Source organism: Phacochoerus africanus, chromosome 4 (genome assembly GCF_016906955.1).
Source record: "Phacochoerus africanus isolate WHEZ1 chromosome 4, ROS_Pafr_v1, whole genome shotgun sequence".
NCBI classification, from domain to species: Eukaryota; Metazoa; Chordata; class Mammalia; order Artiodactyla; family Suidae; genus Phacochoerus; species Phacochoerus africanus.
The window spans coordinates 60,477,973-60,503,015 of NC_062547.1; the positions used below are offsets into that span (position 1 = coordinate 60,477,973).

The 25,043-nt window shown below is 50.9% G+C and overlaps 1 protein-coding gene across 4 annotated transcripts; it reads left to right on the plus strand.

The window, feature by feature from the left end:
- The first annotated feature begins 4,762 nt into the window (after positions 1–4,762).
- On the plus strand, positions 4,763–15,470 carry FKBP8 (FKBP prolyl isomerase 8). Of its 4 annotated transcripts, none has more exons than XM_047776529.1 (9): positions 4,763–4,862; positions 6,286–6,599; positions 9,243–9,412; positions 9,553–9,641; positions 10,072–10,292; positions 10,884–11,056; positions 13,815–13,892; positions 14,369–14,500; positions 14,932–15,470. In XM_047776529.1, the coding sequence occupies exons 2-9, from the start codon at positions 6,311–6,313 to the stop codon at positions 15,016–15,018; spliced, it is 1,239 nt and encodes a 412-aa protein (XP_047632485.1). In that variant the 5' UTR covers positions 4,763–4,862; positions 6,286–6,310; the 3' UTR covers positions 15,019–15,470. The 4 variants fall into 4 exon arrangements, with proteins under 4 accessions (XP_047632485.1, XP_047632486.1, XP_047632484.1 ...); XM_047776530.1 differs by having other exon boundaries at positions 10,075–10,292; XM_047776528.1 differs by lacking the exon at positions 4,763–4,862 and having other exon boundaries at positions 5,399–6,599; positions 10,075–10,292.
- The last annotated feature ends 9,573 nt before the right edge of the window (positions 15,471–25,043 follow it).

Consider the following 25,043-nt stretch of genomic DNA (forward strand, 5'->3'; position numbering starts at 1 on the left):
ATCTTATTTTTCTGGTCCTCAGTTTAACTGTGAGTCCAGGTGAACACAGGATCTGCCTCTTAAGGTTACCAAGAGCTTGGGAGAAATACACATGCTCCTGGGCACACAGAAGTCTCTTTGAGAGCCCTGGAATTGGACATATCTGAGTTCAAATTCCAGTTCTATCAAATCCTGGTTGGGGAGGCCTGGTGCAAGTGGCTTAACTTTATGAGATCATGCAGGTAAATCCCTTGCAACAAAAGACTTGGTCCAATGCAAGCCCTCAATAAACTAGGGGTAAACTGTATTATCACTGCCATGCTCTCCTGTCTTCATTCATTGAACAGTTAATGATGACTAGGATTCTTATTTATAAGGCCAGGATTCCAGGATTTCTATATATTCTTATAGTTGAATCAATAGTTTTTGTTTTGTGGGTTTTCTTCAGCTGCCCTGCAGCATACAGAGTTCCCAAGACAGGGATCAAATCCAATCTGCAGTTGCAACCCAAGCCATAGCTTTGGCAACACTGGATCCTTATCAAACCTGCGTGCCAGAGCTCCCAAAACGCTGCTGATGCTGTGGTGCCACAGTGGGAACTTGAAACCAATAGTTTGTTTTGTTTTTTGTTTTTTGGGTTGTTTTTTGTTTGTTTGTTTTTGCTTTTTAGGGCTGCACTCGCAGCATATGGAAGTTCCCAGGCTAGGGGTCCAATCAGAGCTACAGCTGCCAGCCTACGCCACAGCCACAGCACCGTCAGATCCAAGCCGCATCTACAACCCATACCACAGCTCACGGCAATGCCAGATCCTTAACCCACTGAGCAAGGCCAGGGATCGAACCCTCAACCTCATGGTTCCTAGACGGATTGGTTTCCACTGCGCCGCGATGGGAACTCCGAAACCAACAGTTTTACAATTGTTCACTAAACCCTCTAGCCACCCCTTCTGGCTTTGGCCCATATTCTGAGGATCCAGAAAATACTCAGTCCCTGCCTAGCCTTGGAGGATGAAGGAGAGTCTGACACAGACACTCCCAGCCCTGAGGGGAACAGTGTTGGCTTAGAAAGAGGAGAGATTCAAGCCTGGAGGAACCTGAAGAGTGGGGTATAAGAACTCATTCTGAGGCAAGGAAGCAGGTACATCTGGATGGAATTTTGAGGTACAATGAGGAATTTTCTAGGTGCTGACAATCATTCAGGGCTGGGGGGAAAGACAGGATGGTGGGAAAGCACATAGTGTGCATTTGATCTTTGTAAGAATTGTGGAGCTCCAGGAGCTAGGCAGCAGCCAGTGCTAAGAAGGGCCTGGGTGGGGGCTTCTGGGAAAAGTAGAAAGAACCATGGCTCTGTTGGCGGGTTGTAACAGAAGAGGCACAGACTGGAAAAACCAAGCTTTCCAATGGGCCCCTTGGGCTCTGCTGGAGGCCAGGAAACATTTATGAGGGTCCTGGAAAAGGTGGGGGCTGCACATTGAGGCCAGAAGGGACTTGGTGGGCCCCAGATGTTCTGTGCACAGTGGAGTAGAGACAAGAAAATATTTACCTCTTTTGTGTTTGAGGAAAAGGGTGAGAAGGGATGGGAATGCTCAGTTAGCCCAGTGATGGAGACATTGATGTGGGGGGAAACCTAGGTCTAGGGACAGGAAACCTTTCTCTGCCACTTTTTTTCAGTTTATTTCCTGCATAGCACTCATCAAAGCTGCAATTAGATACCCATCTACATTATTGATTGTGCAATATCTGGCTCCCTGGCTGGAAAAGAAGCTCAATGGGTCAAAAGAACTAGCTCATCTTGCCCTTCATTGCTGTGACCCTGAACAAGGTAATTAATTTTTCTGTGCCTCAGTTTCCCTATCTGTAAAATGAGGATAAAGAAGTCTCACCAGGAGTTCCCTTGTGATACAGCAGGTTAAGAATCTGGCATTGTCACTGCAGGGGCTCAGGTTGCTGCTTTGGCACAGGTTCAGTCTCTGGCCCAGGAACTTCCACATGCTGTGAGTATCACCAAAAACATGTATTTAAACCACAAACAACAACAACAAAGAGTCTCGCTAGAACAGGAGTTCCTGTTGTGGCTCAGTGTTAACTCGACTGGTATCCATGAGGACAAGGGTTCCATCCCTGGCCCTACTCATGGGTTAAGTATCCGGAATTGTTGTGGCTGTGGTGTAGGCCAGCAGCTGTAGCTCTGATTTGACTCCTTGCCTGGAAACTTCCATGTGCTGAGGGTGTGGCCCTAAAAAGACCCCCCCCCAAAAAAAAAGTCTTACCAAAACATACACACTCAATCCTTAAGAAGGCAGAAGAGAGGAAAGGACCATAGACTAGGTGGGGCAGAGAGAAAAACACATAAAAAGGCAGATTTAAGTCCAAACATGTCCATAATTACATTAAATATAAACAGATAAAATGCCTCAGTTAAAAGGCAAAGATAGGCAGACTGAGTCAAAAAGCAAAACCTAGTTCGATGTTGCTTACAAAGGACACATAAAGAACATAAAGATAGGAGTTCCTATTGTGGTGCAACGGGATTAGCAGCCATCTCTGCAGCACTAGTGCAGAGGTTCAATCCCTGGCCCAGTATGAGTTAAAGGATCCTGTGTTTCCACAGCTGTGGCATAGGTCATAACTGCAGCTTGGATCTGATCTCTGGAACCAAAAGAGAAAAAGGTGTGTGATCTTTATACCAAAGGTCAGTCTAAGGCAAGAAGCATGGAGATAAAGAGGGTCAAGTCATAACAATAAAAAATTCAGTTCTCTGGTGGCTCAGTGGGTTAAGGATCCAAAGTAGTCACTGCTGTGGCTCAAGTTTGATCCCTGTATATTGTGGGGTGCAGCCTAAAAAAAAAAGTTCTGTTTACCAGGAAGATATGACAGTTGCAACTCTGTATGCAGCCAGTGACATGGCCTCCAAACATCAAAGTATTTGTCTCGTAAGGCTGATGTGATGATTAAGTACATGTAAAGTGTACACCTGTGACACCTGTCAGTCATTGCTGTCATAATTGTTGTTTTTATTACTTTGTATTTAGTTTAGTTGTTTAGGTATTATTGTTGTTATTTATAGTTCCTCCTGCCCCATAACAGAAGTGGTACTGGATGGGTAAGTGACTCCAATGTGCAGATAAAAACACTGAGGTTCAGAGATGGACAAGGAATAGTCCAAGTCCCTCAGACATAGGACTAGCCCAAGGTTTATTTGATGTTCCTTCCCAGGCAATTTCTCACATAATTCCACTGTCCTATCACCTCTTCTGGCCGGCCAGCATTCCTCCCTCCCTCCCTTCCTTCCAAAATGATTTCCCTGAATACCTTGCCCCCCACCTTTTGTATGAGGCACTATGTAGGCCTCGGTGCTAAGACACTGAGAAACAACATACCTTCCCTGATTTTGAAGATCTTCCAATCTATTGGGAGAGGCAAAGGTAAATCAACTGATGGCACAGACACAAGTAAATTAGCTATGAAGTGGGGGTTCATTGTACCAAGGATGCAGCCAATCAGGACACCTGCCTTTGCTTTGGGGTGGTCAGGGAGGGCTTCCTATAGGAGAGGACTTCACAGCTCCTATCTGACAATTTACCTCCAAAAGCCAGTTACATCCTCCACTGTTAGCTACCTCCAAAAGCCAGAGTCTCACTCATTTACTAATTAATTAATTCAATTATTCATTCATCTCTTGAACTCCTTTAGGCCCTATTGGAGGTATTGGGGACAAAACAAGCAAAATTCTTCCCAGGATGTGGAGTTCCTGTCATGGCTCAGTGGTTAACAAACCCAACTAGGATCCATGAGGTTGCAGGTTCCATCCCTGGCCTTGCTCAGTGGGTTAAGGATCCAGTGTTACCATAACTCGTGCTGTAGGTCACAGATGCAGCTCAGATCTGGTGTTGCTGTGCCTGTGGCGTAGGCTGGTGGCTACAGCTCCAATTCGACCCCTATCCTGGGAACCTCCATACGCCCTGGGTGCGGCCCTAAAAAGACAAAAGACAAAAAAAAAATTCTTCCCAGGATGGAGCAGAGTTGGGGAAAGCAAAAGTACGAACATGATCTGGAAGAGGGTACTGCTGGGACTAAAACAAAGTAGAATGATGGAGGAATAAGTGTCCCCCCACTTCAAAACAAGAGCCATAAAAACCCTTCTAATTGATGCTGCCACCTTCTTCTGGGGCCATGGGCACCTTATCACACTCTAGCAGAGGGTGCCAGGAGGATGGACTACTCCCAGTGGCCCTACTCTCTGTCAACAGCTCACCTAGCCATTACTGAGTTCCTCCTGTATTCATTAGGCTAACCTTCTCGGAATTAGACGGACTACACAGCGGGGCGGAGATTTGTGTGTGTGCCCTTCTGCACGTCGCTTGCCCTCTGGGCCTCAGATCTACATTTGCAACTAGGGGTTTAGGGTGGGTCAGCAGTCCCAGAGTTGCCCTGACAATCGAGCCTGTGCTCTTTAAGGAAATACCATTTAGTGCTGTCCTCCAGTGGATGTTTATCCCCATTTTGCAGATGAGCAGAATGAAGCTCAAACAGGAGTTGTGAGTCTGACCAGGCTGTGCGGCGCTGACCTGCAAACAGTCACAGATCTACAGCTCCCTGCCCCCGCCCCCGCCCCCGCCCCCGCCCCCGCCCCCGCCCGGGGGTGGTGCTGTGGCCTCTACCCCTTTAAGAACGCCCCACGGATACAAGCAGGAAGGGGGCGGTGCCTACACCCGAGACGGACGTGCGTGCAGACCAATGGACGCTGAAGTCACGGTGGCGGCGGCCAATGGGCGCGGTGAGGGAGGGGCTGGGCGCCAGAGCCTGGTTCCCGAGGCGCGGCGGCCGCGGCTGGGGGCGGGGAGGGGGGCGCAGGACCCCAGGCTGGGGTCCCGGAGCCGGAGGCACGTGTCTCAGGGCGCCGGCGGGGCCGCGGCGGCCGGGAGCGCTGCCCGGGCTTGGGCTGGTCCGGCGGCCGGCGCGGCTGGGGCTGCAGCCGATAGGCTGGGTGAAGGGCCGCGGGGGAGGCGAGCCGGGGGGCCCCGCGGGGTCGGAGTGCCGGAGGGGGCGCGGCCAGGCGGGGGCGGCTGGGGGTGGGGGCCATGGAGGGCTATGGGCAGCGGGTGGGGGCGCTGCTGGTGGAGACGTGCAGAGTCGGGGGTGCCCGAGGGGTGCGGGGGGGTCTGGAGCCCCAGACGTGGCGTCAAACATGCGTGGGGCGTTGGGGACTTGGCTGGGAGGTTGACGGAGGGCCAGGCCGGAGCAAGGGGCGGCTGGAAAGCGTAGGGTGTTATGGGATAGGGATGGGGGCGTCTGGGGACATTAGGGTTTTCAGGGGAGACAGAACGGCTGTGGGGGGAGCTGGCCCGGGCTGGGGGCGATGGTTGGGGTGGGGGGAGGGCTACTTACGCGGGCGCAGGGGATTGTGGGGTGTGAGGGCTGGGAGGGTCTCAGAAAATGAGACCCTAGCCCAGAAGGAACAGGCAGGTGAGCGTTAGGAAGGAGATGCAGTGGGTTAGAATGATGGTTCTGCCACCTCTCGAGCTTGGGGCCTGGGGGTGGGGGCCAGTTCTTGATGGTCCAAGGAAAAAGCCTTGGGGGTCTCAAGCACTCCTGTGAAGGAGGCTACTTTGAGAGGTTGGTAAGAAGGCCTGAGGAGTGGAGAAAGCCCTGCTAGGGAATGGTTTGGGTGGTTTGGGTCAAGGTCTCTGGTGTCGGGGTTGGCGGGGTATTAGGTTCAGTGTATGGAAGGAAAGACTGGCCTTTCTGGGTGGCTTTCTTGAGGAGAAGGGACAACTGAGGGTGGGGAGCCCTGGTAAAGATTCAGTTATTTTTCCCTTGGGCTCTAAAAATAGCCTCTTCAAGATCTCAGGGGTTGTGCCTCTGAAAAAGAGCCCCAGTACCTGCTCTGGGCATTTCATTAGATAAAGCCCCAGGTTCATATCCAGCCCCTTGTGTTTGGCTTGTGTTTTGACCTTGGACCAATAGCTTTGGCTCTCTGGGCCTCAATTTCCTTTTCTGCTGAGGGAGGTGGGGGTGGGGGTGATGGGATATTCCCTACTTCCCAAGGTGTTGATAAAGATTAAGTAATAATTGTTTCTAATAATAGCTAACACTGTTTGAGCCTGATGCCCAGGGCTTGATGAGTGGGTTGTTAAGTCTTTTGGACAAACCAGGGTTGTTACTCTACCCGCTGTATAGAGGAGGAAACCGAGGCCTGGAGTCCCTGAGTCACACAGAGCAAGTGATTGGCAGTGTGGGGAATGGATGCAGAGGAGAAGTTGAAGGCTTGGTGGTATTTTTACCTGCATCCATTTTCCCTACCAGGGCCAATTCCCGTCCCCCCAGCAGCATGGCGTCCTGTGCTGAGCCCTGTGCTGCAGGCCCTGAACCCACTGCCCCGCCACCTGCTGGAGCCCCACCACTTGAGGACTTCGAAGTGTTGGATGGGGTGGAAGACGCAGAGGGCGAGGAGGAAGAGGAGGAGGAGGACCTGAGTGAGCTGCCACCACTTGAGGATGTGGGGCAGCCCCCAGTGGAGGAGGCCGAGCAGCCCGGGGCCCTGGCCCGAGAGTTCCTGGCCGCCATGGAGCCTGAGCCTGAGCCCGCCCCAGCCCCAGAGGAGTGGCTGGACATCCTGGGTAAGGAGCTGGGGTGGCTCGGGTTGGACCACGGGGCCCAGACAGCTCAGGTGCAGGAGTGACCTTGGCCTGGGCTTTCTACCCTGAGCCTCATTTCCCCATCTCTGTTTTGAGGTAGGTTGGAAGTAAAACATGTAACCACCGTGATCATCAGCCACAGGTAGTTGCTTGAGACACTTCATGGCTCAGAGAGGCTGAATCACCTGTACAGGGCCACACAGCCAGCTCAGCAGGCTCTGACAGCTTTCAACCCCCGCTCCTTTTCTTGTCATTTGTCTGACAAGTACCTGTCCCTAGAAAAATGTTCTGAGGTCAGATAGACCTGTGGAGCATCTCATTTTATTCATCACTCTGTCAGGTTCATAGTATTCATTAGTGTTATTAGTGTGCTCATTGTTTAGAACAGCCCTGCAAGAAAGAAACCAGGAGAACCCACACATGTTCTCCTGTCCCATATACCCCTTCCAGCACCTCTAGAAAATAAACATAATGCTACTAGTTCTGATATCTAATATACTGAATAATGCTAATGTCCACACAAATAACAGTGAAACATCCTTCCTGCTACCTTTAATATTAACAATACAGTAGTATCAAATAATGCTGACAGGAGTTCCCGTCATGGCACAGTGGTTAACGAATCCGACTAGGAACCATGAGCTTGCGGGTTCGATTCCTGGCCGTGCTCTGTGGGTTAAGGATCGGGCGTTGTCGTGAGCTGTGGTGTAGGTCGCAGAGGCGGCTTGGATCCCGCATTGCTGTGGCTGTGGTGTAGGCCGGTGGCTACAGCTCCGATTAGACCCCTAGCCTGGGAACCTCCATATGCCGCGGAAGTGGCCCAAGAAATGGCAAAAAGACCAAAAAAATAAAAAAATAAAAAAAATAATGCTGATACTAATGAAACAGAATTGGTACTGATTTCGCTTCCACCACAGGTATAACTTTTACTACTCCTAAAGATAACAGCTGGGAGTATTTACTGAGCCCTGGTTGGGCCTATGCATCGTCTTATTTTATTGTCACAACAACCCCATGATGTAATTCCTAACATATCCCCATTTTGTAAATAGAGAAACTGAGGCTCAGCGAGGGGAAGGCACTTACTTGCCCAAGGTCATGCAGCCTCCTTGGCTACATTAAAGTTTGGAAAGGTCTTCTGTGCTAATACTAAGATCTGCACTGCAGCCTGTGTGAGCATGAGGCTGGCTCCGTTTGTTTTTATTCAAGCCAGCCACTTTCTGAGGTCAGAATTCAGGCTTCTAGACAAAGAAACTGAGCCCTGGAGAGGGGATGTGATTTACCCAGAGTTTACTCACGCTGGATTAAGACCCTACCAGCACATCCGCTATTAGTGTCCAGAAACCTCAAAGATTCAGGGGGTCCCTTGAATATTCCAGAATATGAACAGCTATCTTCCTGCCCCTAACCTTTGGACTAGGATCTACTTAGACTCCTGGTGGCATTTTCTAAACCAGTGGTCTGTTATAGAACAGAGGTACTTGTTGGAACATGGGTAACTGCGGATGCTGTCAGTCTGTCGTGCCCCATAGGTGTAAGCCTTCTGTCGCCCCAGCAGTTGTCATGGGACCACAGTGAGTGTTGTCGTGGTGGGGGCTCCTTGAGTGGATTTGTGAGGGCACAGGGCTTTGTGCCTGGTATTTAGAAGTGTTGGCTGTGGCCATTTGGCTGTTCCTAAGATTGCTTGGAGTATGGAGGGGAACAAAGGGGTCTCTTCGGTGGCTGTGGGAGCGCGAGGGGCTACTTTTCTTGCAGGCCCTTTGGTGGTGTGGTGCTTTGGTTGGTACACACTCCTGGCATCACAGGTACTCTGCTAACCAAGCAAACAACTCACCGGGTGTCGTCAGGAGACCCCCTGATCACCCCATGTCATGGCTGGGATAAATCGAGGCCCACACGTCACAGGGCAGAGACTGGAACCAGAGGAGGGAGGAAAGGGTAGCTTCAGTCTCTCCTGGGCATCCCACCATCCTGATTGTTGTAGGCAGGATGGCTTCTCTCAGCCCTTTGCCTTCATTGAGTCTTGATTTTTCTCTTCCTTCCTTCCTGCCTCCCTCCCTCCTTTCCTTCTTTGACTTCCTTAAGATAATAGATCAGGAGTTCCCGTCGTGGCGCAGTGGTTAACGAATCCGACTAGGAACCATGAGGTTGCGGGTTCGGTCCCTGGCCTTGCTCAGTGGGTTAACGATTCGGCGTTGCCGTGAGCTGTGGTGTAGGTTGCAGACGCGGCTCGGATCCCGCGTTGCTGTGGCTCTGGCATAGGCCGGTGGCTACAGCTCCGATTGGACCCCTAGCCTGGGAATCTCCATATGCCGCGGGAGCGGCCCTAGAAATGGCAAAAAGACCAAAAAAAAAAAAAAAGATAATAGATCAGCCAGCGTTCACTGAGCCCATACTTAGGTCCAGTATCGTCAGTCCCCAAATCAGTCCTTTGATGTCAAGTGTCCAGGAGGCCCAGAGCCGTGGGTCACCTGCCCAATAAGTGGCAGAGTGGCCACTGAAAGCTCGGCTTGTACCCTGGTGTTGAACTACTCTCAGGATAGGTGGAGCCAGGAGGGGGATGCTAGGGAGCAGGCACCCATCTGAGCACCTGGTGACAGGCTGCTTGCTCCTACTCCTCTGCAGGGAATGGGCTGTTGAGGAAGAAGACGCTGGTTCCAGGCCCACCAGGCTCAAGTCGCCCGACCAAGGGCCAGGTGGTCACTGTGCAGCTGCAGACATCATTGGAGAATGGCACACGGGTACAGGAGGAGCCGGAGCTGGTGTTCACCCTAGGCGATTGTGACGTCATCCAGGTGGGAGTGGGGTGGGGCCTGGGTAGGGTGGGGGGGAGTGGGGGAGGTGGGGGTGGCTGTGCAAGCTGGGGGTGGGGCTGAGGAGGGCTGAGCACTGCTATGCAGCACCTGGACCCACTCAATTCTCATGCTTCTGCCAGGCCCTGGATCTCAGTGTCCCACTCATGGATGTGGGGGAGACAGCTATGGTCACTGCTGACTCCAAGTACTGCTATGGCCCCCAAGGCAGGTGAGAACCTGCTGTCTGCAGGGGTCCCTGTGGGGGTGTGGAAGTGGGCGGGACAAGTTGCTCAGCTGTCTCACACCATCTGCCTGCACATTTTATAGAAAAGGAAACTGAGGAGTGCCCTGGTGGCTAGTGGGTTAAGGATCCAGCATTATCACTGCTGTGCCTCAGGAACTTCCACATGCCACAGCCAAAAAGAAAAAAAAAAGCAGAAGGGGGAGTTCCCAGTAGGTTAAGGATCTGGCTTTGCTGCAGGTGCGGCCTGGCTTGGTTCCCTGGCCCGGGAACTTCCATATATCACTCAAGTGTGGCAAGAGTTTTTCTGAAGAGGAGGTGACAGCCCTTTCCCACCTGCTCTCAAGCCAACCCATTGTGTCTGGGGTTCAGTCATGGTAACCTCTGGGTCTGAGTGCTATCCTACCTCCTCCCCCAGCAGGAGCCCATACATCCCCCCACATGCGGCCCTGTGCCTGGAGGTGACCCTGAAGACTGCCGTGGATGGGCCTGATCTGGAGATGCTTACAGGGCAGGAGCGAGTGGCTCTGGCCAACCGGAAGCGGGAGTGTGGCAATGCTCACTACCAGCGGGCTGACTTCGTGCTGGCTGCCAACTCCTATGACCTCGCCATCAAGGCTATCACTTCTAGCGCCAAAGGTGACGGCCAGGTTGAATCCTAGCATCTCCCCTGCAAAGCCATCCTCACTAGTGCTAGAAATCTCAAGCTACAGAGGGCCTCACATTCAGAACACTCTAGAAAATTCCAGAATATGGATAGATGTTTAGCTGTGCCTAACCTTTAGATATATCCAGAGACTTATGGCACATCTCAGATCAGTGGGATGTTATGGGTGGTGTGCGGGTAGACGTTGGAACATAGGTGCCTGCAGATATTGTCAATCCATGTGTCCTTTGATCAAGCTCTCATTCCCATGGGGTCCATTTGTAGACTTCTTGGGAGTGCTGAGGATGGTGCTGGTCTTGTCCCATGTGAGAGATGAGGAAACTGAGGCCAGACAGGCCTGGAATCTCCTGAGGAGTAGGTAGTGGAGGCCGCAGCACAGGGAGCTTGGACACCCCCTCTCCTGTGATGGGGATCCTCAGAGACCTTCCCCCTCAGTCTCTTCTACCACCAGGTGCAGAGGGGTGGACCGTGGCCTGGGTCACACAGTCCTTCTGCGCATGGGTGATCATGGCGGGCTGCTGGCATGATAATGGTGGCTACAGCTGAGTGCTCTCTCCCAACAGTGGACATGACATTTGAGGAGGAGGAGCAGCTTTTGCAGCTGAAGGTGAAGTGTCTGAACAACTTGGCAGCCTCACAGCTGAAGCTGGACCACTACCGTGCAGCGCTGCGCTCCTGCAGCCTTGTGCTTGAGCACCAGCCTGACAACATCAAGGCACTTTTCCGAAAGGGCAAGGTGAGCTGCAGCCAACAGGCAACAGGCGGGCAGACTGGCTCCCCCATTCCAGGGCAGCGAGGCTGGTCCCAGGCTTTAGATTGGAGAAGGGTATAGGCGTCAGCTAGCCAAACACTGGGGTAACAGGGGGAGACAGAGCCCCGGATGGGTGTGGGGGTGTGTCCTCAGTCATAGCAATTCATTGACTGAGGTCAGATTTGAACCCTGAGTCTTAGGTTTCCTCTACTCCTTGACACTGCCCTCTGGCCCATTGGTAACTGTTCCTCATGTATAACCCTTTGTGGCTCTCATCTCCCTCAGAGTAAAAGCTGGATTCTCATTGTAGCCTTTGAGGCTCTCAGCCATCTCGTCTTCCTCCTGCCATCCCCTTCCAGTCTACTCTTACTTCTTTCCATCCTGCTCAGCTTCCCCACTGCCTGCCACCCAGCCCAGATCTGCTCCCACCCTAGTGCCTTTGCATAGGCTATATCCTGAGACATTCGTACCTGAGATATACCCATGGGTTTCTCCTTTACATCCTTCAGGTCTTTGCTCTGATGTCACCTTCTTAGGAAACCCTCTCTGTCACCCCAACCCTGACCCTCTGCCCTATCTCATGTTTCCCGTGTCACTTGTCAGCATGGGCAGGTGTCCTGCCCCTTGTCCCGCTCCCTTACCTGAATATGGGGATCTTACATATCTCATTCCTGTTAAATCTCTAGCCCTGCAGACAGAGCCAGGCACACAGTAGGTGCAAAGTAAGTGCTGGTGGAAAGTAGAGATGAGTTTGGCTCCAGTGAATTTGACCTTAAATGCTTTTGCTCCCATTTCTGTTCATCCTCACTCTGTTGGGAAAAGGGGGTGATTTCAGCATTTTTTAGCAATAAACCGAGGAAACCAAGGTGCAAGCAAATGCTATGTCACTCAGTGTTTTTGTGAGAGGTCTGAGCAGTCCAGCTAGCACTATTGTTATTATTGTTATAATTTTTTTTTAGGGCTGCACCCACAGCACATGGGAGTTCCCAGGCTGGGGGGCAAATCGGAGCTATAGTTGCTGGCCTACACCACAGCCACAGAAATACCAGATCCAAGTTCCGACTGCGACTTTCACCACAGTCCATGGCAATGCCAGATCCTTAACCCACTGAGCAAGGCCAGGGATTGAACCTGTGTCCTCATGGATACTAGTCGGATTTTTTTCCCCTGAGCCACAATGGGAACTCCAACCAGCCATCATTTTTAAAATACTTTTTTTGTTGTTGTTGCTTTTTAGGGCCACAGGTGCAGCATATGGAGGTTCCCAGGCTAGGGGTCGAACCCGAGCTACAGCTGCCAGCCTATGCCACAGCCACGGCAACACAGGATCCGAGTCGCCTCTGTAACCTACACCACAGCTCATGGCAACACCAGATCCTTAACCCACTGAGTGAGGCCAGGGATTGAACCTGCAACCTCATGTTTCCTAGTCAGATTCGTTTCTTCTATGTCATGACGGGAACTCCTTAAAGTACTTTTTTTTTTGTTTTTTTTGTCTTTTTAGGGCTGCACCCACGGCATATGGAGGTTCCCAGGCTAGGCATCTAATCAGAGCTGTTGCTGCCAGCCTACGCCAGAGCCACAGCAACACCAGAGCCAAGCCATGTCTGTGACCTACACCACAGCTCACGACAATCAATGCCAGATCCATAACCCACTGAGCAAGACTAGGGATTGAACCTGCAACCTCATGGTTCCTAGTCAGATTTGTTTCTGCCGCGCCATGACAGGAACTCCTAAAGTACTTTTTTTTTTTTGGTCTTTTTTTGCCATTTCTAGGTCCGCTCCCATGGCATATGGATGTTCCCAGGCTAGGGGTCCAATCGGAGCTGTAGCCACCGGCCTACACCACAGCCACAGCAATGCCGGATCCAAGCCGCGTCTGTGACCTACACCACAGCTCACGGCAACGCCGGATCGTTATCCCACTGAGCAAGGGCAGGGATCAAACCCTCAACCTCATGGTTCCTAGTCGGATTCGCTAACCACTGAGCCATGATGGGAACTCCTCCTAAAGTACTTTTTGAGTGTATAGTTCTACATAGAAACATGAGAAGAGGAAAGATGCTGTCCCTGTTTTTTAAGAGTTTATAATCTTGGGGGAGTGAGACTGTCTGCTCATGTAGCTTCCCACATGTTTGGATCGGCTGGTTGAAGGTGATGAAAACCTATTCAAATGGATTCAGGGAAAAGGAGAAATTGATGGCTTGTGGAACTGCCAAGTCAGGAGGATGGCTTCAGGCATGGCTAGATCCAGGTGTTTAGCAATGTTGTGCAGACGCTATGTCTGTCTGCTGTGTGATTCTTTCTCAGGCACACTTCTCTCTCAGGGTGACCAAGACGCTCCCTCCTGCTCTGCCAAAAGCTCCAAGCTTCCATCCTCCACACTTAGCAACTGGCCTTCCAATGGTACCAGCATAGTTCAGGCTGGATCTCATCGGCTGGCTTGAGTCACATGCCTGGCTCTGAATCATTCGAAGCTTTGGAAACATCCAGCTGACTTCTCGAGCCACGCAGGGTGGTGAGGGAGGAGGATAGACTGCTGCCTTGGGTCTCCTGCACAGGATGAGACAGATACTCAGGGGAAGGAGTAGGTTAGGGGAATGACACTCTTATAGTCTGAGGGGCTCAGGAACCTCCAGGGCAGTTGCTAGAGATAGATTTGGGACTTGTCAGGTGAACTTAAAGGAGAACTTGGCCCAGTGTGGGTCCAGAGTGATACACTATGCGCTTCCTCTGGCAGGTGCTGGCCCAGCAAGGTGAGTACAGTGAGGCCATCCCCATCCTGAGAGCAGCTCTGAAGCTGGAACCTTCCAACAAGGTGAGCAGGATGGGGGCCCCCTGGAGACATAGTGTGCTGGCCTGTCAGGGAAGTTCCTCCTGTGGTCTGCCCCTTATCCTTCTTGCTGTGGCTCTGCCTGTGCAGTGGCAGGGGGTAGGTGGCTGAAGGGCCCCAGTCAGCCTGAGACCCTTGTTGACCCCTGCATAGGCAGTCTGGGCTCACCCCACCTCCCCCAATGGGGGTCCCAGAGGCCAAGGGCACTGGCAGCCTGATCAGTGTCAGTGTCCTCAGCTTTCCTTGAAGAACCTTCCTCTTGCCTGGGCTCCTTTGCTCCACCCCATTCACTGGCTTCTAAGGGAAAGGAGGCAGCAGCCCCCACTTTGCTGATGCCCAGAGAATAGCTGATGGAAGTGCTGTGTCCCAGCGGTCCCAGTCTCAAAGGGCCCCAGGGCCCCAGAAAGGTAGACTGCCAGCACTAGAGCCACCTGCTCTCACAGACAACCCCCTCTCAACAGACGATCCATGCAGAGCTCTCAAAGTTGGTGAAGAAGCATGCAGCCCAGCGGAGCACAGAGACCGCCCTCTACCGGAAGATGCTGGGCAACCCCAGCCGGCTGCCTGCCAAGTGTCCTGGCAAGGGTGCCTGGGTGAGCTTGGGCTGATGGGCACAGGGAGGCTCCCAAAGTAGGGGCAGGGGCCATGGACAGGGTACACCAGGCAGAGAGTTTCTTCATCTGGCAGACATTGATGTCTTTGTGAACTGAGCTCAGCTGGACCATGTTGGGGTCATAGAAAAAGCCTGGCTCTGTGTGACCAGGGCCAGAGCAGAAGATGAAACACAATCTGGAGGGCTCGGGAGGGGAATGATGGCTCCTCTAGAGGGGAACAGGAGGTATACCAGAGGAGGGACATTTTGCTTGAGTTTTGACCCATGAGTAAGAGTTTTTCCAAGAGGCAGGCAGGTCATTGTCAGGCAGTGGTTTCCTGGGAGGCTTGTTTGGGCCATGTTGCTAGCTGAGGTGCATGACATCAGTCTTAACTGCTGCCTACCCTCCTCTTCCCTCTCTTTTATCCACAGTCCATCCCATGGAAGTGGCTGTTTGGGGCAACTGCTGTGGCCCTGGGGGGCGTGGCTCTCTCTGTGGTCATCGCTGCCAGGAACTGACTGCCCACGTGGCCGCCATCCCCTCCACTCATGGTGGACCCTACCCTGCGCTCCCTGACTCCCCCAGGCTCCCTGTCCACTGCCCTAACTGGCCTAGCCCCCTCCTCTGGGGCGGGGACAGTGAGGTTTGGGGGTTGTGTGGCCCAGTGAGCAGGAGGGACTGAGCCCTATAGGAGGAAAATGAGGCAGGGCCTGGGCCCCATGTCCAGCCCAGAGTGAGGGGGCCCTCATTCTTCCAGACCCAATTCCCACCCTTACCCACACTCCCCGGGTTAGGTCTCAGCTGGGGCCAGCCTCAGTTTCTCTTTCCCGACAGGCCTGGGGGCAGCCCTTCCCCCACCCAGTCCCTGTCCAAGCACCAACTCTTCCTGCCCCGCCTGCTGCCCTCTGTCCAGGTCCCCCTCCCTCCACCCCCAGCCCCAAACACAGTGAAATAAAGCCTCCCACCCGCACCACACTGGTTTCAGAACCTTCTTCCTCCGTCGCTTGGGGCTGAGCCAGGGACGGGCCTGTGCCACATCCAGGGTCACACAGGAGTGTGGGTATGGCTGAGCCAGGTCTATAGTGGGGGTATCTCCTCTTGGGCCCCAGCAGACCCTCTTTGCCGAGGGGGAAGCAGATCCGGAGAAGTGGGGCGGTGTGCTCAGAGTTCCCAGTCAGTATGCTCAGTATACTCCTTCCCCTATTCTCATGAGTCTTACTTCATCTGAAATTGGACCCCCTGATGGAGCGTCACTAGGGTATACTGAATGCTCAGTGACCTCAGAGGTCTGGCTGTGCAGCAGGGGCACAGCCCCATGTCTAGGCAGCAACATAGTGTGAAGGCCCTGGAGCAGGATAGAGCCTGGTATGTTCAAAGATGATAAAGGCAGATCTGGATCCTGCAGGGCTACAGGAAGGGGTTGGTGTTGACTCCAGGAGATCCATCCGATCTCACTTTGCTGGGGCTGTTGAAACTTCTCCCCAAGATGCTGCCACGTCACAGCAGAGCCAGTGTTTGGGCCTTTACCAACCAGCACCTGAGGTCTTTCTCGCTACTTTGTCCTGGCCTCAGGATAAAGGTCTATTTCTGAAGTAGACCACTCAAATGTTTAGTCTGCCCCCATCCCCTTAGAGTCCTGGAAGGAAGCCTCTAGCCACAACTACTCAGCAGAAGGTGGCTGTCAGGCCTTGAATCTGTGTTTTTGCCCTGTCTGCCTTTTGAACCTGCATCTTTTCCCTGCCTGCCCCAGACCTCTGCTTTCTGGGCCACCTGGATTACTCTTAGGATACAAATCTGGGTGTGGCTTGACCTTGCTCCTTCTCTCCACCATTCAGACCCCTTAGGTTTCTACCTTGTCCTCACAAAGGAAGGGGGCTTTGTGGGAGGTGCTGGGTCTGGGACTGTGGGTTGGCCAGGCTTAGGGTGGGGATGGGGATCATCTCAGGCGGGTACCCCCTCTTTCCTCAGTCTCATTGACCTCAAGCTGGGAGGCCAGCCCAAGGGGTGGCCAGTGGCACTGTGGAATGGCTGGAGTGACTTTCTGGCTCAGATGTGAGTCACCATTGCTGTGAGCAGATTGTGTGTTGTCATTGGGTACCCACATAGCCTCATTCTCTGTAACCATTTTTGTTATATTCTGTGAAAAGTCCTTTGTCAGGTATGTTGTGACTCTGTGGCTCATGTTTCATTTTCTTACTCTCTTTCTTTTTTTTTGGCTGTGCGCACGGCCTGAGAAAGTTCCTGGCCCAGGGATCGAACCCAAGCTTCAGCAGTGACAATGCTGAGTCCGTAACCTGGTTCCCTAGGCCATCAGGGAACTCCCAGTTTTAATTTTCTTAATGATGTCTTTCAAAGAGCAAACATTTAGAATTTTAATGTGGTCCAATTTGTTAGTTTTCCTATGTTCCATGTGCTTTTTGTTTTGTGGGTTTTTTTGACTTCCTTGCAGCATATGGAGTTCCTGGGCTAGGGATCAGATCTGAGCCACAGTTGCTACCTAAGTCACAGCTGTGGCAATGTCAGATCCTTAACCCACTGTGCCAGACTGGGGATTGAACTTGTGTCCCAGCATTCCCAAGATGCCACCAATCCCATTGTGCCACAGTGGGAACTCCTCTATTTGCTTTTGTTTTTTTTGGACCACCCATGGCATGTAGAAGTTTCCAGGCCAGGGTTTAAACATGTGCCACAGAAGCAACTTGAGCCACTGCAGTGACAATGCTGGATCCTTAACCTGTTTTGTTTTTTGTTTTTTTTTTGCTTTTTAGGGCTGCACCCATGGCATATGGAGGTTCCCCAGGCTAGGGGTCAAATCAGAGCTACAGCTGCCAGCCTACGCCATAGCCGCAGCCACATCAGATCCGAGCTGCGTCTGTGCATGCTAACTACACGTGTGAGTCTTTTCTGGGCTCTGCTCCATGCTGAGGGTCTCTGTGACCCCTTGGCAGGTTCCATGCTGTCCTGAAGACTAGCTTTTTAATAATAATGGAGTCGGGCTGGGTGTGCCTCCCACCTTTGCTCCTTTTCTCCAAGGTTGCCTGGTTGGGCCCACTATTAGATGAGCAGACTGAGGCCCAGGAAGGAGACAGCTCCTTCCCAGGACACTACTACCTGGAAGCAACAGGAAGGATTTGGCCCAAGTCGGCCTGCCTCCAGAGCCCATGTTCCACCGACTGGTTCTACATCTTATTGCAAGATAGGGCCAGGAGATAAGGAGAAAGTCCTCGAATGCCAGGGCTTGTAGTGTGACTTCAATATGTTTATCCCCTGGGGAGTCCATCCTCAGTGGTCTGAACAGGGGATGGGTAGGGAGCCAGGCATCCAGCATGAGGGTCATTGAAGTTGCCCTAGAGGAACAAGAGGCCTTTGGCATGTGGCAAAGGGTACTCCTGGTGCAAGCATAGCATGTGCAAAGGTGTGCTGGCTGGACAGTGCATATAATATGTTCAGAGGACAACTAGGATGGAACTCTTTCATATCAAAATATATACCAGTGCCTTCTGTACACTGTCTTGGGCGATGACTCAGCCTGGCCTTGTCTTCAAGGGGTGTGACTCGCAGCAGGCTGTGAATTGGAAATGAACACAGTAGAATGAGCTTTGTGTGCAAAAGCTCACGTCTCCTGAGCATGTAAACGTGGTGACCTTTGCATGCCTCCATCTCATGTCATCCTTTTTTTTTTAATTTTTTTTTATTTTTAGGGCTGCACTCACAGCATGTGGAGGTTCCCACGGTAGGGGTCAAATTGGAGCTGTAGCTGCTGGTCTGCGCCACAGCCACAGCAACTTGGGATCCGAGCCTTGTCTGCGACTTACACCACAGCTAAGAGCAATGCTGGATCCTTAATCCACTGAGTGAGGCCAGGGATTGAACCTGTGTTCCTATGGATCCTAGTCAGATTTGTTTCTGCTGAACCATGATGGGAACTCCTCATCTCATCCTTAAAGGACAACTTCTGGAGATGAGTGCTGGCTGGGCTCACTCAGCATGGGATCATCAGTCTCCCTACCTGAATGCCAGTCCATTATTTCTCCTTCTAGTGGAATTCACCTTTATTTCTTTTCTTTTTTTTTCTTTTTTTTTTTTTGTCTTTTTGCCATTTCTTGGGCCGCTCCCACGGCATATGGAGGTTCCCAGGCTAGGGGTTGAATCGGAGCTGTAGCCACCGGCCTACACCAGAGCCACAGCAATGAGAGATCCGAGCCGCGTCTGCAACCTACACCACAGCTCACGGCAACGCCGGACCCTTAACCCACTGAGCAAGGGCAGGGACCGAACCCGCAACCTCATGGTTCCTAATCGGATTCGTTAACCACTGCGCCACGACGGGAACTCCTCTTTTCTTTCTTTTTTTTGCTCTTTTTTTTAGGGCCATACCTTCGGCATATGGAGGTTCTCAGGTTAGGGGTCCAATCAGCTGCTGGCCACAGTGACAGCCACAGCCACATCAGATCCAAGTCATGTCTGTGGCCTACACCACAGCTCACGGCAATGCCAAATCCTTAACCCACTGAGCGAGGCCAGGGATCGAACCCGCAACCTCATGGTTCCTAGTCAGATTTGCTTCCACTGCGCCACAACAGGAACTTCTTATTTTATTTATTACCAGACAAATTGGGCTGGTTCCCCAGAAGACTTCAGGAGTGGGTCTGCAACCCAACCTGACCATTCAGAGCATTCCAGTTCCCGGGCCACAGTGATTGACTCCTAGATGGTGATGTGGCCTACAATGATCTAATCAAATTTTTCCTCGGTACTTCTAGAGACATGAGGGCACTGGGGGCCCCACCAGCTGCAGAGCAGTAAAGAAATAACTCATCAGGAGTTCCCCTCATGGCGCAGTGGAAATGAATCCGACTAGGAATCATGAGGTTGCAGGTTCGATCCCTGGCCTCGCTCAACAGGTTAAGGCTCCAGTGTTGCTGTGAGCCGAGGTGTAGCTCACATATGTGGCTCAGATCTGGTGTTGCTGTGGCTGTGGCGTATGCCATGGGTGCGGCCCTAAAAAACAAAACAAAACAAAACCAAAAAAGAGAAAAGAAGTAACTCATCAAACCCGGGTTGTCCAAACTCTGCACATTTAAAGGACTGGCCCTTGGAGTTCTCCGGTGGCCATAGTGGGTTAAGGATCTTGCATTGTCACTGCTATAGCTCTGATTGCAGCTGTAGTGCTTGTTTGATCCCTGGCCCAGGAACTTCTGCATGCCACAGGCGCAGCCAAAAAAAAAAGTAAAGGACTGGCCCTTGACCAGCACCCCGGGGTCACCTCTAGGCTCTTGGAATATCCTGACTGATATGAGTGTCTCTTACCTGAGGTTGTGGGTCACACCAGATTGTCCACACTAAGAATATGCTAAGGGCTTTTGGCCACATGGTATATTAGTTTAACCTCTGGATGGGCTGAAGACTTGAGTTCAGTCCCATGGGTGTTCAGCCATATCTTCATTACTGACTCCTCCTCCCCAACAACAACCCTGGACAAGGCTTGGGTGAGCTTCTTTGGTTGAAAGAATGTGTGTTGCCACAATTGTTGCTGAGAAAATTAAGTAAGTACTGTCTGCAAACGGAAGCTGGTGCTGGCTTTCTCTTAGTTTCTGCCTTTTGCAGGCTTCTTTTGCTGATCTTAGACCATGTCTTTTCACTGTGATCAAGTCTAGCCACAAATATAATAGCTCTTCTGAGATCTGTGAGCCCTAGTGAATGAGCAAACCTGAGGGTGGTCTTGGGGATCCCTAATAACGTATGTCTTTACCACCATCCTGAGAGGGGCTGTGAGCCTTCCTATTGCACAAATAAGCGTTGAGGCCCCCCAGGGTGGGCTTGCTAGCTCTGAGGTACCCAGCTAAGGGAGCAGTGGAGCAGGCATGGGACCCTGGGATTGCATGCTGGCCACCCCGCTGCCCCAACCCCTTTCAGAGGGGCTGGCTCCAAACTGAGCACTCTCGCATATCCTCATGTTCCCTCTGCTGCAAGACTGTATGCTTCAAAATCCCTAAGGCCCATTTGCTCTGACCTAGCTACTCAACTTTCAGGAAGTGTGGGACAAACTGTGCAGAGAGTCGTCTCTAAGAGCTGTGCATTGCAGAAAATTTAAGGCGTTCCTGAGATTTCTCATCCTGCATCATCCCAGGAGTGGGAATGGAGTAGATCTCACTCCCACGATTGTATTGTTACTGGGCACAGTTTCCCTTAAGATATGGAGATAATCTGGGGTGGCCCTGACCCTGCTGGATGTAGAAGAAGAAGTCAGGGGGATTCAACGTGAGGGAGGTCTCTCTTACTGAATAGAGGGGGCCACATGGCCAGCATTTGGATAGCAGATAGCAAGGAAGTGAGGACCTTAGTCCTACAATCACCCAAAAATTAGTTCTGCCAAAAACCTGAAGGAGCTTAGACACAGCTCCTTCTCCAGCGGGGCCTCTAGATGAAGACACAGTCCAGCCAACATCTTGATTTCAGCCTCATGAGAGGCTGAGTTAAAATATACCAGTTAAAATATACCAGTTTGCAAGTGAATCGACTGACAAGGGATTAATCTCCAAAATTTATAAACGCCTTCTGCAGCTCCGTACCAAAAAAAACAAACAACCCCATTAGAAAATGGGCAGAAGATCTAAACAGAAGAAGACATACAGATGGCCGAGAAACACAAGAAAAGATGTTCAACATCACTCGTTATTAGAGAAATGCAAATCCAAACCACTCTGAGGTACCACCATACACAAGCCAGAATGGCCATCATCAAAAAGTCTGCAAACAATAAGTGCTGGAGAGAGTGTGGAGAAAAAGGAACCCTAGTACACTGTTGGTGGGATTGTAAATTGGTGCGGCCAATGTGGAAAGCAGTATGGAGATTCCTCAGAAAACTAAACATAGAACTACAATTTGATCCAGCAATCCCACTCCTGGGCATCTATCCAGAGAAAACCATGACTTGCAAAGACACATGTACTCCATTGTTTATTGCAGCACTATTTACAATAGCCAAAACATGGAAACAACCTAAATGTCCATCGACAGAGGCATGGATCAAGAAGATGTGGTACATATACACAATGGAATATTATTCAGCCATTAAAAGAACAAACTACCGGCATTTTTAGCAACATGGATGGACCTAGAAACTATCATGCTAAGTGAAGTCAGCCATACGATGAGACACTAACATCAAATGCTTTCACTGACATGTGGAATCTGAAAAAAGGATAGACTGAACTTCTTTGCAGAACAGATGCTGACTCACAGACATTGAAAAATTTATGGGAGTTACCGTTGTGGCGCAGTGGTTAACGAATCTGACTAGGAACCATGAGGTTGCGGGTTCGGTCCCTGCCCTCGCTCAGTGGGTTAACGATCCGGCGTTGCCGTGAGCTGTGGTGTAGGTTGCAGACGCGGCTCGGATCCCGCGTTGCTGTGGCTGTGGTGTAGGCCAGTGGCTACAGCTCCGATTCGACCCCTAGCCTGGGAACCTCCATATGCTGCAGGAGCGGCCCAAGAAATGGCAAAAAAAAGACAAAAAAAATTATGGTCTCTGGAGGAGACAGTTTGGGGGGTGGGGGATGTACTTGGGTTATCCTGTGAAATCAGACTGTTATGATCATTATACAACTACAAATGTGATAAATTCATTTGTGTAATTAAAAATATATACATACATATACCAGATTTGTTGTTGTTGTTGCTCCTCAGGCATGCAGAAGTTCCAGGGCCAGGGCAACCTGTGCCACAACCACAGCAGTGACAACACCGGGTCCTTAACTCACTGAGCCACCAGGGAACTCCAAAATATACCAGATTTATAACTCACAGAAACGGAGATAATAAATGTTCCCAGTATTAAGCCACTAAGTTTGCGGTACTTTGTTATGCAGCAGTATACAGCAATTGCTAATACGTATGTTAGCAATAGACAAACAATGAATAGTGGGTGTTCATCCCAGTGTGGTTTAAAACCCCATACACTGCAAACACCATAAATGTCTAACGAAAAGGGATTGCGTAGATAAACTCTTGTAAACCCATTAATAATAAAAATAATGATTTCCATGGTGATGTCATTTGCTTTTGGTCTAGGGTCAGGCTCTTGGGTAAATACTGATATTTTGTTTATGGATGAGCAAAGTGAGGAACAGAGAGGATGGGACATATCCAAGGCTACATGGGGTGAGGGTCACACTAGGGTCATCATAAAGCTAGAACTTCTGCAATGAGCTTACTAGGTAGATTATGTGTTGAAAGCCCACCCAAGGCGATCAACTAGCTTCCAATTTCTTGGCTGACCTAGTTCTTAGAGACTTTGTAGAGCATGCCAATTCCTGATGATTTCCTCCATGACTGTTCTTGGGATCCTATTGGGAGACACTGGAGCATTAAGTATGTATATGTATACTTTATATATTATTATATATATAATTTTTTTTCTTTTTAGGGCCACACCCACAGCATTCAGAAATTCCCAGGCTGGGGTTGAATAGGAGCTGCAGCTGCTGACCTGCGCCACAGCCTCAGCAACGTGGGATCCAAGCTGTGTCTGTGAACTACACCACAGCTCAGGCAATGCCAGATCCTTAAGTTACTGAGTGAGGCCAGGGATCGAACCCACATCCTCATGGATACTAGTCGGGTTCGTTACCACTGAGCCACAACAGGAACTCCTTGGGGCATTAAGTATAAAGTGGAGCATAGCCCCTGGTTGCAGTGTTCTTAATTCTCTTAACTTCTCTAAGCCCTCGATTTCCTCATCTGGCAGATGGATCCAAACCACTGTATCTGCCCCAAAATGCAGTCATGGGTGCCAAACACTGAGCACAGAGTCTGGTGTATCTTAAGCATTCAACGCGAGGTGACTGTTATTAGTATTGCTGTCTGTTTCTTATTTTTTTTAATTTTTTTTTTGTCTTTTTGCTATTTCTTGGGCCGCTCTCGCGGCATATGGCGGTTCCCAGGCTAGGGGTTGAATCGGAGCTGCAGCCACCGGCCTACGCCAGAGCCACAGCAACGAGGGATCCGAGCCGCGTCTGCAAACTACACCACAGCTCACGGCAACGCCGGATCGTTAACCCACTGAGCAAGGCCAGGGACCGAACCCGCAACCTCATGGTTCCTAGTCGGATTCGTTAACCACTGCGCCATGACGGGAACTCCTGCTGTCTGTTTCTTAGATGAATGCACTTAGGCTCAGAGAAGGGAAGTGCTTTTCCCAATGTCACTCAGAAAGCCAGTAAGCACTCAGAGCTGGCTTTTCCAATGTTCTACTTCATTTAGCAGTCTGGCCGTCTTTCCCCTTCCCATCTTCTAAACTCCAGACTGTCTGCTCCTCAGCTACCCCACCTGCCCCTTCTTTCTAGGTGCAATGAAACTCTGGTCTATTCTAATTCTTACCTGGCCTGGTCTCCCAGATAAACAGCTGGACACAACAGTGGGCGGACTGGTTAGTGTGCGAGCAAGTGCCAGCATCTTCCCCACAGAATGGACAGATCCTAGGTAAAGGGTGGAGGATCCCAGAGCTTTGGCCTTGGGCTCAAACAGGCTGGAGTTGGAATTTCTGCAGTAGCATGTGAGACCTCTCTGAGCCTTGTTCTCATCTATGAAATGGGCGGATAGCTGTGTTGTGTGTATTAAATGAGATCCATTATTAATTCAGCACAACCACCCAGTGCTAGAGGTTTTCAACGAAGAAATATAGAAAGGGGAGTTCCCGTCGTGGCGCAGTGGTTAACGAATCCGACTAGGGACCATGAGGTTGCGGGTTCGGTCCCTGCCCTTGCTCAGTGGGTTAACGATCCGGCATTGCCATGAGCTGTGGTGTAGTTTGCAGACGCGGCTCGGATCCCTCGTTGCTGTGGCTCTGGTGTAGGCGGGTGGCTACAGCTCCGATTCAACCCCTAGCCTGGGAACCTCCATATGCTGCGGGAGCGGCCCAAGAAATAGCAACAACAGCAACAACAACAACAAAAGACAAAAAAAAATAAAATAAAAAATAAAATAAAATAAATAAAAATAAAAAAAAAGAAATATAGAAAGGATACAGTGGTTTGGACCCATCTGCCAGATGAGGAAACTGAGGGCTTAGAGAAGTTAAGAGAATTAGGAACACTGCAATATAGGAAGGGACCCAGGTAGCAGAGGCGGGAAAAAATGTAGTCAGGAGGGCTCTGGATCAGAAAGATCCAAGTTCAAAGTTTCAGGCAGGCCATTCACTGGCAGGGTGTATACCCCTACATGCTGTCTCATTCCTTTGATTCTGTTTCTCCATTTGTAAACGGAGATATTAATGACAGGCATGGGAAAAAGTTGCAAGGAATCTAGCATTGCCTTTAGGATCAGCCTTTAGGTTCATGGTCAAGGGGTAAATAGATGGCAGTGCCAGCCTGGTAGTGATAGGCAGAGCTAACAAGATCATCTGGGTAGAAACACATAGAAAGTCCCTGAATTCACCTTCCTCCCTTACCTCACTTCATCCTATGACCACTGTCTGTAATTAGATTAAAATGAGAAGGAGTCCCTGCTATTGTGCAACAGGATCTGCGGTGTCTCTGCAGTG

Coding starts and splice junctions, on each gene's coding strand:
- FKBP8 (XM_047776527.1), top strand. CDS start 6,101: ATGAGTGGGTTGTTAAGTCTTTTGGACAAACCAGGGTTGTTACTCTAC. Junction 13,893..14,368: donor AGCTGGAACCTTCCAACAAG/GTGAGCAGGATG, acceptor CCCTCTCAACAG/ACGATCCATGCAGAGCTCTC. Junction 14,501..14,931: donor GTCCTGGCAAGGGTGCCTGG/GTGAGCTTGGGC, acceptor TTTTATCCACAG/TCCATCCCATGGAAGTGGCT.